This window comes from Ictidomys tridecemlineatus, chromosome 11 (assembly GCF_052094955.1).
Source record: "Ictidomys tridecemlineatus isolate mIctTri1 chromosome 11, mIctTri1.hap1, whole genome shotgun sequence".
In the NCBI taxonomy this organism is placed as follows: Eukaryota; Metazoa; Chordata; class Mammalia; order Rodentia; family Sciuridae; genus Ictidomys; species Ictidomys tridecemlineatus.
The window spans coordinates 75,375,834-75,396,839 of NC_135487.1; the positions used below are offsets into that span (position 1 = coordinate 75,375,834).

Here is a 21,006-nt window from a genome sequence, read left to right on the forward strand (position 1 = left end):
TTTAGAAAGGGAAAAAAAATGAACATTTACAATTTACCCAAAAAAATGACAATATAATAACTTATATTTTTATTCTAAAATGTTTACCAACTTTAAAATTTTTGTTGTTCTCTTCCTTCCTAAGGTTAGGTTTTAAAATGATAAAATGGTTGTGTTTGTCTTCATTACCTATTTTCTTCCTTTTTCCTTTTTCATATCCCTTTTTCTACACTTTCTCCAGGTAGCCTTACTGTACTACCCTCTTGTTCTTTAAAAAAACCAAGGTTTTCTGATGTAATATGTTGTATTTCCTAGGAGTTTTTTGTTTTAAATTAAGACTCCAAGAAGTAAACTATTCTTATTATAGAGAATTAAATCTTTAATGATAAAATTTCTGGCATTTGGGATAGGGTTGAAGAGAGAGGTTTGGGTGAAAATCTTTACATTGTCTCTCAAATTATACCATTTGGATGATTACCACCTTGAAGCAGTAAGTCATGAGCTCAAGTCCTAATTCTGTCCCTTACAAGCTTATTACCTTGGGTAAGTCACATACTTGCTTTCATCCTCTATTTCTTGTCTAAAAACTGAAAATATCTACAGGAGCTATTTCATAGGATTATTGTAAAGATTAATTGAAATGATGTAGGAAAAAGGTTTTGTGTGGAACCAGGAATTCCTAAAAAAATGTTGAATATTAATATTTACTTAAGGCGTGCTGAACCTTTAGGTATTAATCTCTACCAGACCTAAAAAAATTAAAAATAGTATGGCTTTTATAAATATGTAAACCTTTAATGCTTTGTTTCAAGTTTGATTAAAGATAAAATGGTCAGAGATAAAAAAGTTTTGATCAAAATGATCAAAGACTCAATCCAAGTTTTAAATGACTTTAAATCATAACATAAACTTTGTTGTTTGTTTTTTCTGAAAAACTAGCTTACTGAAACAGAGTATTATATGTAAATACTTCAGTCAAATTACAAAGTATTTTTTCTTCTTTTTTTATAGCAAAGGAGACAAGTTTCTGATTCTAGTATTATAAAAAACAAATCTTGGAGGGAAAATAACAAGTGTTGGAGTACTCTCTCTGCTAATCAAAAGATGAAATCCGATGGATTAGGAGCATCTGGACATTCATCAAATACTAATAGAAACAGTATAAATAAAACCTTGAAACATAATGATGTAAAAGAAAAGGATAGTACAAAAGTATCATCTAAGATTACAAAAGAATTGAAAACTGGGGGAAAAAATATTTCTGGAAAGTCCAAAACTGTAATAAAGCCCCAAATAGAAAACAATGATAATGCAAAACTGGAAAACCTACCACCTAAAGTTGTGGAAAAGTCAGCAATAGCAACGGCAGCAGCAACTGGACATAAGAATTCAGTAAATGGAAAAGGAGTGAAAAATCAAGAAGGGCAAATCACAGGCGCCAGACCCAAGGTACTCACTGGAAATTTAAATGGGCAAACCAAAGCAAAACCTTTGAAAAAAGTGACAGGGAAAAATTCTCCATGCCTCAGCATTGCAGGACCTTCCATCCAATCTCCAAATTCAAGTGTGGAATTATCAATTTCTGCTGGATGTCTGGGCAATCCAAAAGAAAATGGATCAGTAGAAGATTTGTCTTCTGGTCAGAAGCTATCATTTTGTGATTCTCCAGAACAGATGGTGAAAAACAGTGTAGACAGTGTCAAAACTTCCATTGTAGGTGGGTTTTTAGCACTCTAGTTTTTTTTTTTTTTAATACTTTGTGTGTATTGTGTTGGGGAGCAAACCCAGGGCCTTGTACATGCTAGGCAAATGCTCTATTACTGAACTACACCTTTACCCCAAAACCTAATTTTTAATTGCTCTTAACAAGTAAGTTCTTAGAATAATGCTTGGGGGTCTTTTATTTTAAAATGCCATGAACTATTTATTTATATGATTCGAGAAAACATAGTCCTTTCTACTTTAACACTTTTGTTTATAGTGTCTAACCAGTAAATTTTATACCATATTGTTACATGTTTGTATATTCTATCCCATGACTGACTTTTTCTTAATTTATAGCAGTAAAATCTCAGCCTGTTTCAAAAGTTACCAGTGGAACTTCCAACAAAAAAAGCATTCATGAACAAGACACTAATATAAATAATAGGTAGGTCTTCATTTATTGTTTAACCTATATGCTAACTTTCTCTGTAGTTAATTATATACTAATTTAACCGAATATTGTTAAAGTGTCTTTTCTTTGTTAAAAAAAAGTAAAATATTATACTGTGATATTTTAAATGATTGTCTTATTTATGAAAGAAGTATATTTATGCAAGAATGATTGATGCAAAATATTAGAAGAATATCTTTATACTTATGGCATTTATTATGTATTACTTTATCATACTTTACCTACACTTTTAAAACTTAAAAACTTATGGTTTCTCTATTTTCAAAAAAAGATGTACTTTTATTTCTTGGGAAAAACATATTTCATGAGTGATTCTCTTAAAAGTTCATGTTTTGGAATCTCATTGTAATACTAAGTGCAAACCATTTTTCTTAGTGTACTAAAGAAAGTCAGTGGCAAAGGATATAATGATCCAATACCACAGGCAATTTTGAAGAAAAGAGGAAATGGCAATGGACATGGTATAACTCAGAAGAGGACAAAGAATGCCTCATCTAATCTTGCTAAAACTCAAGGTAAAGCTGAAATAGTTGTGGGTATCATGGATATTACTTCCTTATGTAAGTTGGATAAGCAAAACTCAGATTTGGAACTTAAGTAGCAAATAAGACATAAGATGATTTTACTTATTTTACATTTGTTTCACATGATAGAGATGAGAGTTTAGACAAGTATTTTGATGTTTTGGAGGTATTGGTTTGGTTTTTATTATCCTTTGTGGGAAAAATAATTAAGGGAATTACTAGTTTATCTTTATTTGTGGTGCTTTTATAGAGTATGCCCATATTTCTTGACAGTTTCATAGATAACTGTAAGAATTCCATCTGTAAAACCAACACTAAAAAGCTCTAAAAATAATGGTGTAGTCTAGATAGCCATTATATATAGAGGAAGAATTTTAAAAAGAGTACCATTTAGATTGCATGATCTGCTAACATAATAACTGATTTTAAAAATTACTTTTCTTTATACATTAAGTCTTCAAATGTATAAGAGCAGTTTGTAAAATCCTCAGAATAATTTTGGTTTACATTATGAATTAATACTGAAAATCAATTTAAATAATAAGGCAGAGAAAATTATTTATATCTTAGTAATAGCTAAAAATTAAACATTTAAAATTATTTGCTAGAACTGGGGGCATATAACTCAGTGGTAGAACACTTTTCTAGTATACACAAGACTCTGGATTCTGTCCCTAGCACCACAAAACAAGCAAACAAAAAAAGTGTTTGATAACGCTTTTTGGTCTATTTGCATTTGAATGCTCAAAAATATCATCTCTAAGACTAACCAGTATATACAAATGAATTCCCAAAGTTAATCTCTCATTCCCTTCAGGCAGCAGTTCTGGTTTCCACTGCAGATTTAAATTAATGAGCTACAATAATAGTGGTCTTCTTATAAGAAGTAAAATGGTTTTATTCATGTTTAAAGGAAAAGGGAACAATTTCAACAGTTTTCTATTTTCTGTTTAGCTTGCTTCTCATTTCCAGCTATGTAGAACACAGCCTTCCCCTCCCTCTCCCCACCTACCAAAAAAAAAAAAAAAAAAAAAAAAAAAAACTTCAAAGGGAAAACTTCCTTGCTCCTTTGGTCTAAAAAATCAGACTTTTTTCTCCCTCATATATTTATGCAAATCCAATTTTGGCATAAGGATCAAGGATCTTGAGGAAGAGAGTCAATTTTAACTAAGACCCTAAAATAGTCCCTATATATTTTAATAGAAAAATAATTTTTAAAATTTTATTGTATGACTAATTTTATTGTAAGTCCTAATCTGTAATTGTCCATTTGATCATAGATATGTAACCTTTCATTGTTTTTATTTATTTTTTCTAAAGTAATTTAAAATGTTGAATTTCACACAGATTTAGAGAATATATTGTATTTCTGAACTTTCTTTTCTTAGGATCCCAAGGTGAATCACCAAATTCAATAAAATCTTCAGTCTCTTCAAGGAAGTCTGATGAAAAGTTGGACCATAAGACAACTTCAGATAAACAAACACCTCAGAAAAAAGTTGTTAAACAGGGACTCACAACTTTGCCTAAGGTTAATGCAAAAACGGTGTCAATGCCTAAAACCCTGAATCAGTCAAAGAAAGGTGAAACTCTGAATAACAAAGATTCAAAACAAAAAATGCTTCCTGGACAGATTACATTGAAGACTCAGTCTTCCTCTCAAAGACCTTTAAAAAATGAAACATGTGTTATACAAAAAAGCATATTTAATCATGTAGATGGTAACAACAAAGACAGTGCTTCTGAACAGAAGCCTCACAAACCTCTAACTAATCTTGCAGCCAAAATCAATGGCACAGAAGCATTCCAGTCATCATGCAGACCTGACCCACAAAAGCCATTAAGTGGTCAAGAAAAAGAATGCCAAAATGTTTTAAAGCTGGGTAAATCAGTAAAACAAGAACTGAAATCAGAACAAATTTGTTCAGGTAAAAGTGAAACAAAACTTCCTAATCACAAAGACACAAATTATTGCATTCCTACTGAAGCATATTATCCTTCTGGTGAAAATGATAGTGTAGATTCAAAATTTTATAGTACCAGTGCTCAGAAGTCCATGATTTCAAATCCAAATGAAAACTCCTTAAACTCTAATCCAATTTGTGATTTAGACTCAACAAATATAGAACAAATCCATTTAATATCAGATAGAGAGAAAGAAATAGGGAGAAAAGATATAAATAGAACATCAAGCATGAAATGCATAAAAGATGTTTTACCTTGTATTCCTGAAAGGATAAATGGTACCTTAAATTCTGTTCAAGATGACAGAAAATCTAAAATTCATGTAGAAAAACCAACAGTTCCTACTCAGTTACCTAATGACTCTGCCATGAAGGAAGATAAACTTATTACCACAGACTCAGATGTTTCCTCCAAATGTTTTTCGGGACAGACATCAGGAAAAAATTCTCCTAAAAATATGGAAACATCAGAAACTCCAGAGAATCATGAAACTTCAGAAGCTCCATTCATGGGTCACTGGAATTTGAGTACCAATGTGCTGCATCAGAGAGAGAGTCCTGAATCTGACACGGGCAGTGCTACCACATCCTCTGATGACATAAAACCCAGGTCTGAAGACTATGATGCTGGAGGGTCTCAGGATGATGATGGGTCAAATGACAGAGGTATTTCTAAGTGTGGGACTATGCTATGCCATGATTTCCTTGGAAGAAGTAGCAGTGATACTAGTACTCCTGAAGAATTAAAAATATATGATAGTAATTTAAGAATTGAAGTAAAAATGAAAAAGCAAAGTAGTAATGATATTTTCCAAGTTAACTCAACAAGTGATGATGAGATTCCTAGGAAAAGGCCAGAAATTTGGTCTCGATCCACAATAGTTCATCCTAGGGAAAAAGAAAATATTCCACGAGGCAGTGTTCAGTTTGCTCAGGAAATAGATCAGGTTTCTTCCTCAGCAGATGAAACAGAAGATGAGAGATCTGAAGCTGAAAATGTTGCAGAAAATTTCTCTCTCTCTAATCCAGCTCCTCAGCAGTTTCAGGGAATAATTAACTTAGCTTTTGAAGATGGAACTGAAAATGAAAGTCGTGAGTTTTCTGCAACTAAAAAGTTTAAAAGGTCAGTTTTACTTTCAGTAGATGAATGTGAAGAACTGGGATCTGATGAAGGGGAAGTCCATACTCCCTTTCAGCCTCCTCTAGATTCACTTTCACCTTCTGATGTTTTCGATGGTGTTTCTCATGAACATCATGGAAGGACCTGCTTTTCCAGATTCTCACAAGAAAGTGAAGAGAGTATTTTACAGTGTAAACAGCAAGAAAAAGGCAATAACACATATAAAAATGAAAGCACTCTTTTGGGTCTTAATAGCATTGACTCTTCAAGAAAAGAGAAACAGAGTGTTTCAGCCACTGACAAAGATAACACATTAGATGTCCTGTCCAAAGGAAGCAGGCATTTTTTTCCAGAGAATAAAAAAGTAAATGGTGGAAACAATATGACTAATGATTTTCAGCAACGCAGCAAATTCTTGGATAGTGACATAAAATCTCAAGAAAGGCCATGTCATTTGGAGCTTCATCAAAGAGAACCCAATTCTGACACACCAAAGAACAACTCTATGAAATCTCTAGACTCCTTTCGGAGTCAAGTTCTGCCTCAGGAAGGTCAAGTGAAAGAGAGCCATTCTACAGCTACCGAAAAAGCTAATATTGCTTTATCTGCAGGTAATGTACAGAAATAGAAATGCTAAATGCATAAGAAAATAAGTTTATAGAGTTTTAAAGTTTTATGTAGCCCTGAATGTTATATTTTAGGTAGATAGAATAATTACTTACACAACAGTTTCAAATTTTAAATGAAAATTTAAATTTCTTGATAATATGAAAATTAACTAGTTATTCATTTATTATTGTTCACAGAAAATCTTAGTGAAGAATTAATATCTAGTAAAAATTTTGGTTATTTATTTGACATAACTAACCTATTAGGAGATTTTACATAAAGAGCAAATATAAAATCTTAGTTTGTTATTATTTAGTTATTTATGTCTAATTTAACATAAGAATTCTCACCTAAGAAATTTTATTATACATTGGATATGATTTATGGACTTGCTAGTAATATATCTGAGGGCTGTGCAATAACTATAGTAATATGTAACTAAAAGCACTGAACTATTTTAACAACTAGATTATTACAATTTATATGCATTTTACAGAGAGTAAAACTTTCAGGATCAATATAATTCTATTCTAAAATTTTCAAGTAAAAATTAAATTTCCTTAAAGAGATTATATTTAGAAGCAATGATAATATATGAAAAAAGCCCAGGCTTATTTCATATGCACAGAAGATTTCCTGTCTAATTGTTTTATGTTTTTGTCTTCCTTATTATGGTAATTCAGACTAATGACCCATATTTGAAATATGCAATAGTGGCTGACTAACTATTGTATATCATAATCAAGAAAAATGCTCATCTATAATCTGTATTCAGCAAAATCATAAGAATAGGAGTTTTTTTAAAAAAAAAAAAAGTTGTACTTTTTTGTTTGTTTGTCCTTGCTTGAATCCTTCTTTGCATGTGCAATATACAAATAAACCTTTAGATAAAATGTATTTATACCCCCTTTTGGAGTAGTGACTTACTTTAAAAGTCACCATCAGATAAATTGTCTTTTTTTTCCTCTTTATGTTTCTATTGTAGTAAATTAGATATATGTGTACTTTCTATGTTTGTGTTGAAATAATTTGTTATTTTCTGTATAAGTTTTCAAATTAAAGAATGAAAAATTATTGTTAGTTGCCTATGTTGATTTTGCTGCTAAATATCACCCTTGAATTTTTTTAACGTAGACAAAGAAATGCCTCAGAAATTTTGTCAGTTTTGTATAAATGTTATTTTCCCATTTTGTAGTTTTTTGGGGGGCTATCACTGTTACATTGTATTAATATTGTACTACAAAATCTGAGGAGTACCAACATGTGCAATTTTTACATTGTGTAGTATTATGAATTATTTCAGGAGACATAGATGATTGTGACACACTGGCACAAACCCGCATGTATGACCATCGGCCTTCAAAAACCCTTTCTCCAATATATGAGATGGATGTAACAGAAGCATTTGAGCAGAAAATGGAATCAGAAACACATGTTACAGATATGGATTTTGAAGATAATCAACATTTTGCAAAACAGGACTGGACTCTACTAAAGCAACTGCTCTCTGAACAGGACTCAAACTTAAATATTACAAATTCTCTTCCTGAAGATCTAAATTTAGCACAGTATTTAATCAATCAGACACTCCTTTTAGCACGAGACAGCTCAAAACCTCAGGGTATAGCACATGTTGACACTTTGAACAGATGGAGCGAACTAACATCTCCACTGGATAATTCCTCAGCAAGTATCACCATGGCTAGTTTTTCCTCAGAAGATTGTTCACCTCAAGGTGAATGGACAATTCTGGAACTGGAAACTCAGCATTAAGAGTCTTAATATTTTGGAAAATTTTAAACTGTGTCACTCCTTTATTTTTTGATGCCTATATTATATCTAAATTATAATTGCATTAGCCAGACATAGACTGTCCTTAATATTAAGGGAGTCTTTCCAGTTTATTAAAGTAAGCATAGTTTATTTATTGATATGCTATCACATGTAGAGGGAAAAAAAGTGTTTTTTCCAAAGTTTTTGAGCATGTTTTCTATAATTGTTAGAGAAATTAGAAGACTTCTAAGGAAAAACACTTGCTTCAGTTTTCCTTTCCTACCTGATCATTTGTTTATAATTCAAGAATTTAAAATGTGAATGCACAAGTATGTCAGTCTCTTTACCCTTTTACTTTTGTTCTGCATATGGTACCATAGTAGTTTAACAATAAAAAAAAAACTTACTGTACTTGTGTCAGTTTATATAATCTGTGAATGACAATTTAACTCAGGTTGGGGTGGTTTAAGCCAGAAAATCTTGAAGCAAGTGTACCTCAAATTTCAACCACATTGTTAATAGGATAAGAGAAATAGAATTTCCTGTATTTCTCTTTTAGGGACATATCCAGAGAAAAGTATCTGCCCCTGTTCAAAAGCAGTAGGAAGACTGTCTACCTTACTTTGGTAGACTGCCTTACAGTTTAATTCATTTTATGTTAGGAATATTTTGGAATTGCACCTGCAGTAGACTGGCATTAAATATTAACTTGAACAAATTAGAATAAAATTTAAAAATTAACTTAAAAATGGGTACATGTGGCAATTGAGGAGTTACTGAGTTTTAATTGTGTGTGTGTGAATGAATTTGTGCTTTACTGGTTTATATATTTTAGTTCCTTATTTGTTTGATCAGATTATCTTTCAGTCTAATTTCAGTAGAAAGACAAAAATAATTTTTTTTACAAAATTATATAGGGGATAAAAACCTTTTCTATAGAATTCTATAGGGACTGAATACTTCGACCTTTGATACTGGTGGGTATTGTCCTTTAGGATAATGGGACTTCATATAGCACCTCTCTCAAAGCTTTATAGCTAACTCATAATTCCTCTAAAATATGTCAGAATTTCTATAAGATTTCTATAACTTTGTGGCTGCAATCTAGTTGTATAGGCCAGGTGACTTTTTGAAATATATCTATTTATAAAGTACTTTCACAAAAGGAGAGGGAAAGGGAAGAAGTGGGGAGTGAAGTTGACCAAATTATGCTAGATGTGTGTATGAATATATCACAAAGTTGTTTTTGAAGTAGTGAAGTAACATAACCAGGTATATTTTAAAAAGATAACTGTCCATAGTAATGAAAAGGACCTGATCTGGAGAAGCACCCAAACTTGTCAATCGTAGAAATGGGGAATGGAGAAGAATTTGATAACAGAGACATTAGGTAGGTTGAGATTCTAGAAGATGGGATGTAATTTTAAAGTTTCTATCACGAACAATCCACACACTGAGGGCTTGATATGATTCCAGGATTTTTCTAGGACCTGGACTAAAAAGATGAATGACATAGAACCTTATTCTTGAGTATCTCAAGTCAACTAAGGAGATAGATTGTTAAACAAAAACTGCAAAATAGTGATGTGAAGTGCCACAATAAAGCTCTGTGCAAAATATAATTAATGTATAAAGGACAGAGAAGTGATGGAGGAGTGCTCAGCATAGTTGGAATTCACAAGACAAAGAAAAATGCACACCCTTGGCAGAAAACGAATACATTGGGAATGAGGAATTCTATTTTTCCATGTGACTGGAGAGAAGGGAATGGATAGGAAGGTCAAGAGATGAAGCTGGACAGCAAAGTGGAGTCTAGAAAGGAACATGATCAGATTTGCACTATAGAACAATTTGATAGCAATATGTAAGATACAGTGGGATAACAACAAGGGCAAGGAGATTAGTGAAGGATCTTGCCTGAGAAAAAGCTTGAGTGGAGAGAGAAAAGTGAATATATTTGAGATCTAAAAGGTGGAGTTGGAGAAACTTAGTGTCTGGATATGGAAATTGGAGAAGGGAGTTAGAGATTTAATTTTTAAATCTAAATCTAAAATAGTGAAGCAGGCATAAGCATGAAGATGAATTTAATTTGGGGCATACTGAGTTTGAGATGCCTGTGAGATATTACAGAGGCTGAGGACAAACCATGGTTAAATTGAAGAAAAGCCTACAAAGAATACTGAAAAAGAAGTATTCAGAAGTAGAAGTAGAGGCAGGCACACAGCACACACCTGTGATCCCAGTGACCCAGGAGGCTAAGGCTGGAGAATCACAAGTTAAAGGTCATCTTACACAATTTAGCAAGACCCTGTCTCAAAAATAAATTTTTTAAAGAGATGGGGATATATTTAAGAGGAAGAGTGCCCTTGGGTTCAATCCCCATGACTAAAAAGTAAACAGGAAGCCAAGATAAAAAGAATAGAGTGATAGATGAACAATCTTGTTACAAAATCAGAAAAGGGTAAATCAGGTACCAGTTTCTATTTTGACCTATCAAATTCACAGGATTTTTAAAAGTTTTTTTTAAAATCAATATTAGCAACAGAACAAATTCGGGATTCTTGTATATTTTTTGGAAATTGCAAGTTACCTTTCCAGTAAGCAATTAGTGAATATCAAGAGCTTTACAGCTTCATGTCCTTAACCAAGTCCTTTCTCCTCTTGGGATCTACCATTTAAGAAATTGGTCACAGTTGTGCACACCTGTAATCTGAGAAGTTTAGGAGATTGAGGCAGGAGGATTGTGAGTTCAAAACCAGCCTTTGCAATTTATTGAGGCCCTAATCAACTTAGTGAGACCCTGTCTGAAAATGAAAAGGGCTGGGGACGTGGCTCAGTGGCTAAGCACCCCTGGGATCAATATCTCTCTCTCTCTCTCTCTCTCTCTCTCTCTCTCTCTCTCTCTCTCTCTCTCTCTCTCTCTCTCTCTCTCTCTCTCACACACACACACACACACACACACACACACACACACCCTCTGCCAAAAAAATTAAGGATCTTGCCAGATGTAGTGACACATCTGTAATCCCAATTACTTGGGAGGCTAAATGGAGGAGCAAAAGTTCAAGGCCAGCATAGTGAGACCCTAAAGAATGGGGATATAGCTCAGTAGTAGAGCAACTCTGGGTTCAATCTCCAGATCAAAAAATGACAACAACAACAAAAATACCTCAAAGATTTGCCTACAAAATGTAGGCAAAAAACAATATATTAGTAAAATTTAAAAGTAACTAAATGTCAACTATAGAAGAAAGGCTAAGTAATTTATGGTAAAGCTATATAACTCATGCAATGTTGAAAATTGTTTCCAAAAAAATATTTTTTAATAACAAGGGATGGTTCTTATAAAAAAATAAATACCCAGGTTGCATTTTCATAATCATATTGTGTCCTAATTCTGTGTGTGAACATTTAAAATCTACTTTCTCACCAAAGTTCAAGTAGACTATACTGTATTGTTAACTGTCATTATCATGTTGTACCTTAGACCTCCAGAACTTATTAATCCTGCATAACTTTTATTTCCTTTGAATCTTCTCATTTTTCCCAGGCCCTTGTGACTACCATTCTGCTGTTTCTATGAGGTTAACATTTTGAGATTCCTCATATGAATGAGATCATGTAATATTTGTCTTTCTGTACATGGTTATTTCATTTAATAATACTCTCCAGGTTCACCAATATCACAAATCAAAGGATTTCCTTCTTTTTTTAAGACTGATTAGTATTCTGTTGTATATATGTGCCATTATCTTTATTCATTTATCTTCTGTTGAACACTTAGGTTGAATCCATATCTTGGCTATTGTGAATAATAGTGTAATAAAATAAACATGGGAGCACAGACATCTCTTTGAAATACTAGTTTCATTTCCTTCAGATGTACAGTATACCCAGAAGTGGTGTTTCTGGATCATCTGGTAGTTCTATTTTTGATTTTTTGAGGAAACTTCATTCTCTTTTCCATAATAGCTGCACCAGTTTACATCCCCAACACCAGAGTACAAGATTTCCTTTTTTTCCATTCTCATTAACACTATCTTTTGTCTTTGATAATTATAGTTCTAACAGGTGTGAGGTGATATCTCATTATGGCTTTAACTTGCATTTCCCTGATGATTAATAAAGTTGAGCATTTTTCATATACTTTTTAGCATTTGTAGGTCCTCTTTTGATAAATGTCTATTCAGGTCTTTTGCATATTTTATAGTTAGATTTTCTTGTTACTGAGTTGAGTTCTTTGTGTGTGTGTGTGTGTGTGTGTGTGTGTGTATGATATATATAAATCTTATAAGATATATGGCCCATTATCAGATGTAAGGTTTGCAAACATGTTCTCCCATTCTGTAGGTTGTCTATTTACTTTGTTGATTGTTTACTGTGTGGGACCTTTTTAGTTTGATGCAATCCCACTTCTCTGTTCTTGCTTTTGGTGCCTGTGTTTGTGAGATCATATTTTTAAAAAACTAGATAATCTGGATCAATGTCAAGAAGATTTTATCCCTGTGTTTTCTTCTAGTAGTTTCATAGTTTTGGTTCTTATATTTAAGTCTTAATTTATTTTGAACTAATTTTTGTGTATGGAATAAGTCAAGGGCCTAAGTTTCTTCTTCTGCATGTGAATGGACAGTTTTTTCCAGCTTCATTTATTGAAGAGACAATCCCTTCCCCATTGTGTGTTCTTTGCACTTTTGTCAAAGATTAGTTGACTATAAACATGTGGGTTTATTTCTGGACTTTCTGTTCTGTTCTGCTGATCTTGATGTCTACTTCTGTGCCAGTGTCATGCTGTTTTGATTACTATAGCTTTGTAGTAGCTATAGTACTATATAGTAGTCTGAAAAGTGAAGAGGAATTAAAGAAGTAGAACTTATTCTTTCAAGGAGCGTGACTGAAAAGGAGATGGTGTTGGCTTAAAGATATTGTTTTTGATTTTTGTTTTTGTTTTGAGACATAGTTTTGCTATGTTGCCCAGGCTGGTCCTGAATTCCTGGGCTCAAGAGGTCCTCTACCCTTAGCCTCCCCAGTAGTTGGAACTGCAGGTACATGCCAGCACACTCAAATGTGTTACTGCAGGAAGCCATCTGTGAACTGTGCATGGATTAAAACCATGTTGAATCCATTAGGCAGGAAAGTCTGGTATTGGGAACTCCCAGCAGCAATCCTAATGGTTTGAGAATGCCTAGTTCATGTGGCTTCCTACCTAGCTCCATCACAAGTTCAGCACAGCACCAGAGATGGGTGTGACCTGCTAAGAGTCAAACACCCTGCCTAGCTCCACCTATATATTCTGTATTTCTTGAAGAAGCAAGCACCTAGACAAGTCTCCTCCCACACTGAAACCTTATACTTACCAATCCCTTTGATCTGTACCACTATAAATAAAGGAAGCTGGCTCCATCTTTGTTAAATGCCTACCCCTCTAGTTGGATTAACCTATTACTGCATCCGCTCTGTAAAATATATTTCTGGTCTTTGGTGTCTATTTCGTGGTTCTACTTTCATAACTTTTATTTTGCAGCCGAACTATCCCTCCAATGGGAACCCATTCCCTCGCTCACACAGGACATGTGCAAGATGTTACTGTTGTTTTTAATTATAAAACTGTTTAAGGGTTGGTACTGTAGCTCAGTGGTATAGTGCTTGCCTTGCACATGTGAGGCACTGGGTTCCATCCTCAGCGCCACATAAAAATAAATAAATAGATTGTGTGCATCTACAACTTAAAATTTTTTTAAATCTTTTAAATTGTTTTAGCACTTTGAAAATAAGGAGTTGGGAATAATGAGTCAAGGACCATCAAGAATGAGGCAGGAGAACCAGGTACTGTGGCATACACCTGTAGTTCCAGCTACTTAGGAGATGGAGGTAAGAGGATCACTTGAGTCCTAGAGTTCAAGGCCAGCCTGAGCAATATAGCAAGACCCAAGCCTCCTCTACCCCGTCTCCAAAAAACAAAGCAGAAGGTGGAATCAAGTACAAAGGTAACTAACTTGACACAGGGCATTTCAAGGAACTTCAGGGGCATTTTTGTTTTGTTTTTTTAGTACGAGGGATTGAACCAGGGGCACTTAATCACTTAGTCACATCCCCAGTCCTTTTAATATTTTGTTTTGAGAAAGGATCTCACTAAGTTGCTTAGGACTTTGTGATCCTTCTGCCTTAGCCTACTGAGTTGCTGGGATTATAGGCATGTGCCACCAAGCCCAGTACCAGGTTATGTCTATAACTGAAGCACTGATGCATGTGGGACACCAATGGAATAGAAACCTGAAAAAGTGCATGCAAGCCAAACTAGGATGAATCCTGCAGGCCATGGCAGGGATTATGAGCAAGCTATTATGGGCAAACATCTTAAGAATTTAAAACAGGCAAATACATTACATGTATGACTTTTTCATTAAGATTACTCAAATTCTAGCAGGTAAAAGCTGATTACTCTTGATTGAAAAAAGAGGTAATTTTCAATTTGGACATGACACATTAGAGATACAATTTAGACTTCCAAAGTAAAAATAATGTCTTCTAAAACTAAGAAACCCAACAATCGATGACTTTTACACATGTTCACTCCATTTCCTGGTTGTTTTTTGAAGTGTAGTGGGTAGAAATGAGGACTTTGGCTTGGTTTAATATAATCTATTGCTAGAGCTATTTTGAAGTTGGAATTATCTACACATTCTTCTCTAGTGATATATTCTTTTTATATTTTAAATTCTGATAAAAGAATACTTTGAATCTCACTTAGCTAGATATTATAAGTTTTTATCAGTTATTATTGCAGAAGTTACTTTTAGATCCATGATTCACTTTTCATATAATTGTTCCTTAATTACTTCCAAACTTAGCCAATATTAGCATAATAATTTTAATTCTAATATGAGAATTTCAATTCTACTGGACTGTATTTAATTTTTTTTTTTTTAGTTGTCGATGGACCTTTATTTTATTCATTTATTTTTATGTGATGCTGAGGATCAAACCCAGTGCCTCACACTAGGCAAGCACTCTACCACTAGGCCACAACCCAGCCCCTGACTGCATGTTTATAATAACGTTGCACCCTGATCAGCTAAACATTGAATTTCTAAATCAAGAACATAAAAAAAATATTTGCATGCAATGATATAACGTTTTCCCCCAAAAGGGCTCTCATATAAAATATGCTGAGTTTTATGTTTTCTTTCCATTTTAAGCTCTGGTTCAGCCCAGCAAGACAGCTTAATTTTGAAAAATTGCAATTGAAATATACCTTCATTTACACAATCACATGTTTTAGGAAAGAATATGTCTACACCATTAATTATACTATTAGTTCCAAGTATCTCTCAAAAATATAAACACAATCAACTCTGTTAAATTAAACAAGCAGGAGTTCATTAGCTTGAATGTATAGCCATACTTTGAGTTCACACATAAAGAACTGCAACCTATTTTTTTTTAAGAACTGCAACATAACTTAGTATGCAACACACAGAAAATGTAAGTAGGAAAACAGCTAAGTCTCAGTCAACCATAAGCTGTCAAGACTTTAGCCAATCTCAGTCTGCCAACTGATCAGACCATGTCCAAATAAGGCAATAGGTGGAGCTATCACCAATGGAGTTATTTTTGTACTTCCTTTTCTGTCTATAAATAATGCCTGCTGCTGCAGAGCAGAATTGACTGAACCTTTTCTGGTTCTGAGTTCTTTCCAATTCATGAATCGTTCTTTGCTCAAATATCTCTGCTAAATCTAAAAATATCGGAAGTTCTTCGTTTAACAACTTTTCTTATAAAAAGTAGTTTTTTAAATTTAATTTTAAGTTCCTTTAACAACTTTTAAGAAAGTAAAACAATATCTTCTTCGAGTTTTTTGATTTAATGTGAATTATAGAGAACATATTCAATAAAATAGCATCCCATTGAATCAAAAGAAAGTGGAAGGAAAGAATATAATAGTGGGAATTAACTAGAAGTCAGAAAAAGAGTAGAACTGATAGACTGTAAGAGCTGTTTACGAAAACCAAACTCACACTGGCTTAATGGAGAGGAAAGAATAAATAGAATCTATTAATAAGGAAATAACAAATTATATACAATAGCTACACACAATCACAGTTGAAAACCTGCTAGTTGAAAAAAGTGCTAGCTGGTTCACTAAGTCATTTTAGAATATAAAGAAAGAAGAAAAACCATCACATGCAATTTAAGAAGACATCATAATGTGATTACTAAAATCTGAACAAAGCATAAAAGAGAAAATTATAGAATTATATCACTTATGATAATCATTGCAAAATATCAAAATTATCCAATAGTATATTAAAATAATATATGGCAATTTAAAAAATACAAGGTGGGGCTGGGGATATGGATCAAGTGGTAGCGCGCTCGCCTGGCATGCGTGCGGAGCGTGCTGCCCGAGTTCGACCCTCACCACCACATACCAACAAAGATGTTGTGTCCCCCGAGAACTAAAAATAAATATTAAAAAAAAATTCTCTCTTTTAAAAAAAAATAAATAAAAAATACAAGGTGATTGAATGTTGGAAGACTTTTCATATAGTACACCCAAACAAAAAAAAAGTCTCAATAGATGACAAAATTTAACTTGAAACAATGACATCAAATGTACTTTAAGAAAACATGAGTGACATTTTAATAAACTCTTGCAGTAAGAAAGCACATAAAGGAGCTGGGGATGTAGCTCAGTGGTAAAGTGCTTGCCTAGCCCATGTGAGACATTTGGTTCAATCCTCAGCACCACATAAAAATAAAAGTATTGTGTCCATCCACAATTAAAATATTTTAAAAAGAAAGAAAGCACATAAAAACAAAAAAAAATACATGGAACTTTGAAATAATAAAAAATAAGATTGATAATTTGGCCATTTAAAATTTAGAATTTAATGGGTGGGGTTGTGGCTCATAGGTAGAGCACTTACCTAGCATTGTGAGCTCTGGGTTCCATCTTCAGCACCACATAAAAAGATAAATAAAATAAGGGCATTGTGTTCACCTACAACTAAAAGAAGATTTTTTTAAATTTATAACTAAGATATAATCAAAATATAAATGGAATGAAAAGACAACAAATAAATTGGGGGAATCTTTTTTCTTTTTAACAAAAATTAAATTGCAATCAGCCAGTAAACAATTAAAAAAAAAATTCTTCACCAGACTCATGCTTTAAAAAGCATTAAAAAAAAAGAACAAAAAGAGAAAGCCTTTTTGAAAATATGAATCAATTCAGTAAGTAATAATACATTTAATATAAGACTATGTATGGTAAGTAAAAAAATGAATGTATGCTAATCCATTTTTATTAGGAATTACAAATGAAAACAAGTCAGATACTTTGTTGACTTTATTTTTAAAAAAGGAGCAAATCAGACTCAACTAACCAACTGAAGTATATTAAAGTAGAAAACTAATTCTATATTTTATTATACCATACATGTTTAAATTATTGGTCAAGTCAGATACCTTGCTTGAAACTCAATTTTTTTTTCTAATTTTCAAAATCAAGCTAAAATTCTGGGCAGATTACATTATAACTCAGTCCAAGAACAGTGTGTGGGATGATTGTGCTTTTCATAGTCAATGAAATAAGAAAATCTAAAAATTACTAAGGAGGAAATGAAAACACTTTGGACTGTCATATGTAGCACAAATGCCTGAGTCAATTTATATTACCACGCAGATTTATTTGCAGCACATCTGCGTCATGCAGCTTTTAATGCCATCACAGATTTACCACTCTTATCTGCTGCTTTTTAATTTTTTAATTTCCTTAGAAGCAGGAAAAAAATCATAAGATTAGTTCATTCTCCCATAATATTTTCCTTAAAAATTGCTGGTCATTTGTCATCTATTTGTATGTGATGTTGACTTGATATCTTGTTAGAAATGAAAATTTGATCATAGATTCTAAAGTTAGTAATATTCTAAATGAGGGAATTCTTAGGGAAAAAAATTATTGCATTTCCCCAAATGATTTTTTTGGAAAGATATAAGTGGTTACCTGAGTCATCTGGGGGAGTGATGCATCATTTGTCTATGAAAATAATCTCATTTTCATATTTCAGTTCCCTTTTAGCCACCAACAACATATCTTTATTAATTTTGGCTGTTTACCCTAAGGGAAGGTTGAAGTATGTATAGATTCTTTCTTTGATTTATATACTGAAGTCCTTTTAATAAGAAAAAAGAAGGAAAGCAAATTAGAAATATATTTGTAAGAAATATGACAAAGATTTACTTTATAATATACAAATAACCTATATATTAATTAGAATGGTTAACAGCCATATAAAAACTAGGCAAAGAATAAAATTATCAAAAGAAAAAATGGTCAAAATACAGTAAATAATAAGATAGCTATATGCTAGTTATTAAAGAAGTACAAAGTCAAATATGCTTAATAATTTAACTAACAAAAATTAAACTATAAAACCCAGTGTTGGCTAGAGTATAGTAATATTGTCATTGAATTCATATATTTCCCCTATAAGTGTAAATGGGTGCAAACTTTCTGGAACACTCTTTAGCAATAGGAATAAGGATCTTAAAATTGTTATAATCATTAACTTGGTAATTTCACTTTTAGTAATTTAATGAGTAATCAGCAATAGTTGAAATATATACTTGAATATATGTAATATTATTTAAAGTGCTGAAATATGGAAATTATTTGATTTTGTTTGCATTTCAGAGGATAGAACCCACAGCCTCAGGCATGTTAGGCAAGTGCTCTATCAAGGAGCTATATCCTCAACCCCTTTTATTTTGATATTAAACCACTTCAGTAAATTTCATGTTTGATAAGAATATTTGATGATTTGGGGGAATGTTCACAAAAAATGAAGTTATGTATTAATGTATATATATATGTAATGTAACATATTTATAATAAAAACTGCTGTGATAGTCTTTTGTGTCAATTTGGCTGAACTATAACATCTAGTGATTTAATTAAAAAAAAAAAAAACCTAGGTGTTATTGTGTAGAATTTTTTTTTAGATGTGTCCAATCTCTAGAATCCTTTGACTTTTAGAAAAGAAATTGCCTTCCATAATGTGAGTGGGCCTCATTCAATCAGTAAAAGGCTTTAAGAACAAAGACTCCTCGAGTCAGGTTTGATTACACACACTAAGGAGGCTGAGGCAGGAAGATTCTAAGTTCCAGGACTGTGTCAGCAATTTTGCAAGAGCCTTTCTCAAAAAGGGATGGAGAAGAAGTTCAATGGTAAATTGCCCTGGGTTTTATCCCCTGGAAAAAGAGAGAGAGAGAGAGAGAGAGAAAGAGAGAGAGAGAGAGAGAGAGAGAGAGAGAGAGAGAGAGAGAGAAGCTGTAGTTTCCTGGAGAAGCTGAAAACTACCTTAAGAATGGAGTGTCAGTTCCTCTGCCAGCATCCATGGGAGCCTGTAGTTGACAGAGTTGAGTCTGAAAATTCTCTGCTCCAATCCCCTCCAGACCACCAGGACCTCAGCTTTCTATTATTTGAAAACACTGAGAATAATGTCCCTGCATCAATTTTTACTAGAGTCAATCACCTGCCATGCCCGGAACAGGGGTTGTACCCAAATTAACCTTAGCTAATAATCATCAAGTGCGTATCTATAAAAAGATGGGGAGGGCTGGGGATGTGGCTCAAGCCATAGCGCACTAGCCTGGCATGTGTGCGGCCCAGGTTCGATCCTCAGCACCACATACAAACAAAGATGTTGTGTCCGCCGAAAACTGAAAAATAAATATTAAAAAAAAAATTCTCTCTCTCTCTCTCTCCCTCTTTAAAAAAAAAAAGAAGAAGAAGAAGATGGGGAGCCAGTGAACAAAAGAAGATGAACCCTAGGAGTACAAGGGAGACAGTAAAGGTGCTGACAGGGCTCCCAAGAGCAATCACTTCATCTGTCACTTTAGGGGCAGACTGCAATGCCTACTTCTGGAGTCTGAAAGCCATCCTGGTGATCCTAAGGATTAATCACACAACCCTTTTTGTGAAGTGGTCCCCTTTAGAGAACAAATTTGCTGTGGGAAGTGTAGCACGACTCATTTCTGTTATTTCAAGTCCAAAAATGGTGGGTAGGCAAACACATTACAAAGTCAATTCACTCCACAGTCCTCAGCTTGGATTGGATCCCAACACTGTTTTTCAGGGAACATGATCCTGTGACTTTAAATGCAGAGTGTTTTCTGCCTACATTGATGAAATAGATGAAAAGCTAGCCAGTATGCTCTGGGGCAGCAAGATGACTTTTGGTGAGCTGATGTCAGATTTTGGTGGCAAAGAATGGTAGCTGGGTCCACAAGGTCAGCTTCTCAACTGGTGGGAGCCCCCTGGCCTAGGTCAGGCAGGACAGCACTGAGTCTGTTGCCAATGCCTCAAAAAAGTGTGCAGGTCTCAACTCTGAAAAATGAGAGTTGAGACCTGCACACAGATTGCAGAATCACATCGGTTACACATCCACTGATTTACATATTGCCATACTAGTGTCTATTGTATTCTGCTGCCTTTCCTATCCTCTGCTATCCCCCCTCCCCTCCCCTCTTCTCTCTCTACCCCATCTACTGTAATTCATTTCTCCCCCTTGTTTTTTTTCCCTTACCCCTCACTTACTCTTGTATGTAATTTTATGTATAACCCTGAGGGTCTCCTTCCATTTCAATGCAATTTCCCATCTCTCTCCCTTACCCTCCCACCTCTCATCCCTGTTTAATGTTAATCTTCTTCTCATGCTCTTCCTCCCTACTCTGTTCTTAGTTACTCTCCTTACATTAAAGAAGACATTTGGCATTTGTTTTTTAGGGCTTGGCTAGCTTCACTTAGCATAATCTGCTCTAATGCCATCCATTTCCCTGCAAATTCTATGATTTTGT

General features: G+C 33.6%; 1 protein-coding gene and 1 pseudogene across 3 annotated transcripts in view; both read left to right on the plus strand.

Moving 5' to 3' along the window:
* Btbd8 (BTB domain containing 8) overlaps window positions 1-8,906 on the plus strand; it is a 78,480-nt gene extending 69,574 nt beyond the window's left edge. For 2 of the 3 annotated variants that reach the window (XM_078026728.1, XM_078026727.1), the window contains 5 exons: window positions 991-1,696; window positions 2,041-2,128; window positions 2,531-2,670; window positions 4,068-6,374; window positions 7,676-8,556. In XM_078026728.1, the coding sequence (XP_077882854.1) occupies window positions 991-1,696; window positions 2,041-2,128; window positions 2,531-2,670; window positions 4,068-6,374; window positions 7,676-8,145 (3,711 nt within the window). In that variant the 3' untranslated portion in view covers window positions 8,146-8,556. Of the gene's footprint in view, window positions 1-990; window positions 1,697-2,040; window positions 2,129-2,530; window positions 2,671-4,067; window positions 6,375-7,675 lie in introns of all 3 variants that reach the window. The other variant, XM_005327733.5, reaches the window with a different exon arrangement.
* Window positions 8,907-19,687: 10,781 nt separating this feature from the next.
* Window positions 19,688-20,554, plus strand: LOC110598406 (actin-related protein 2/3 complex subunit 1A pseudogene; annotated as a pseudogene).
* The last annotated feature ends 452 nt before the right edge of the window (window positions 20,555-21,006 follow it).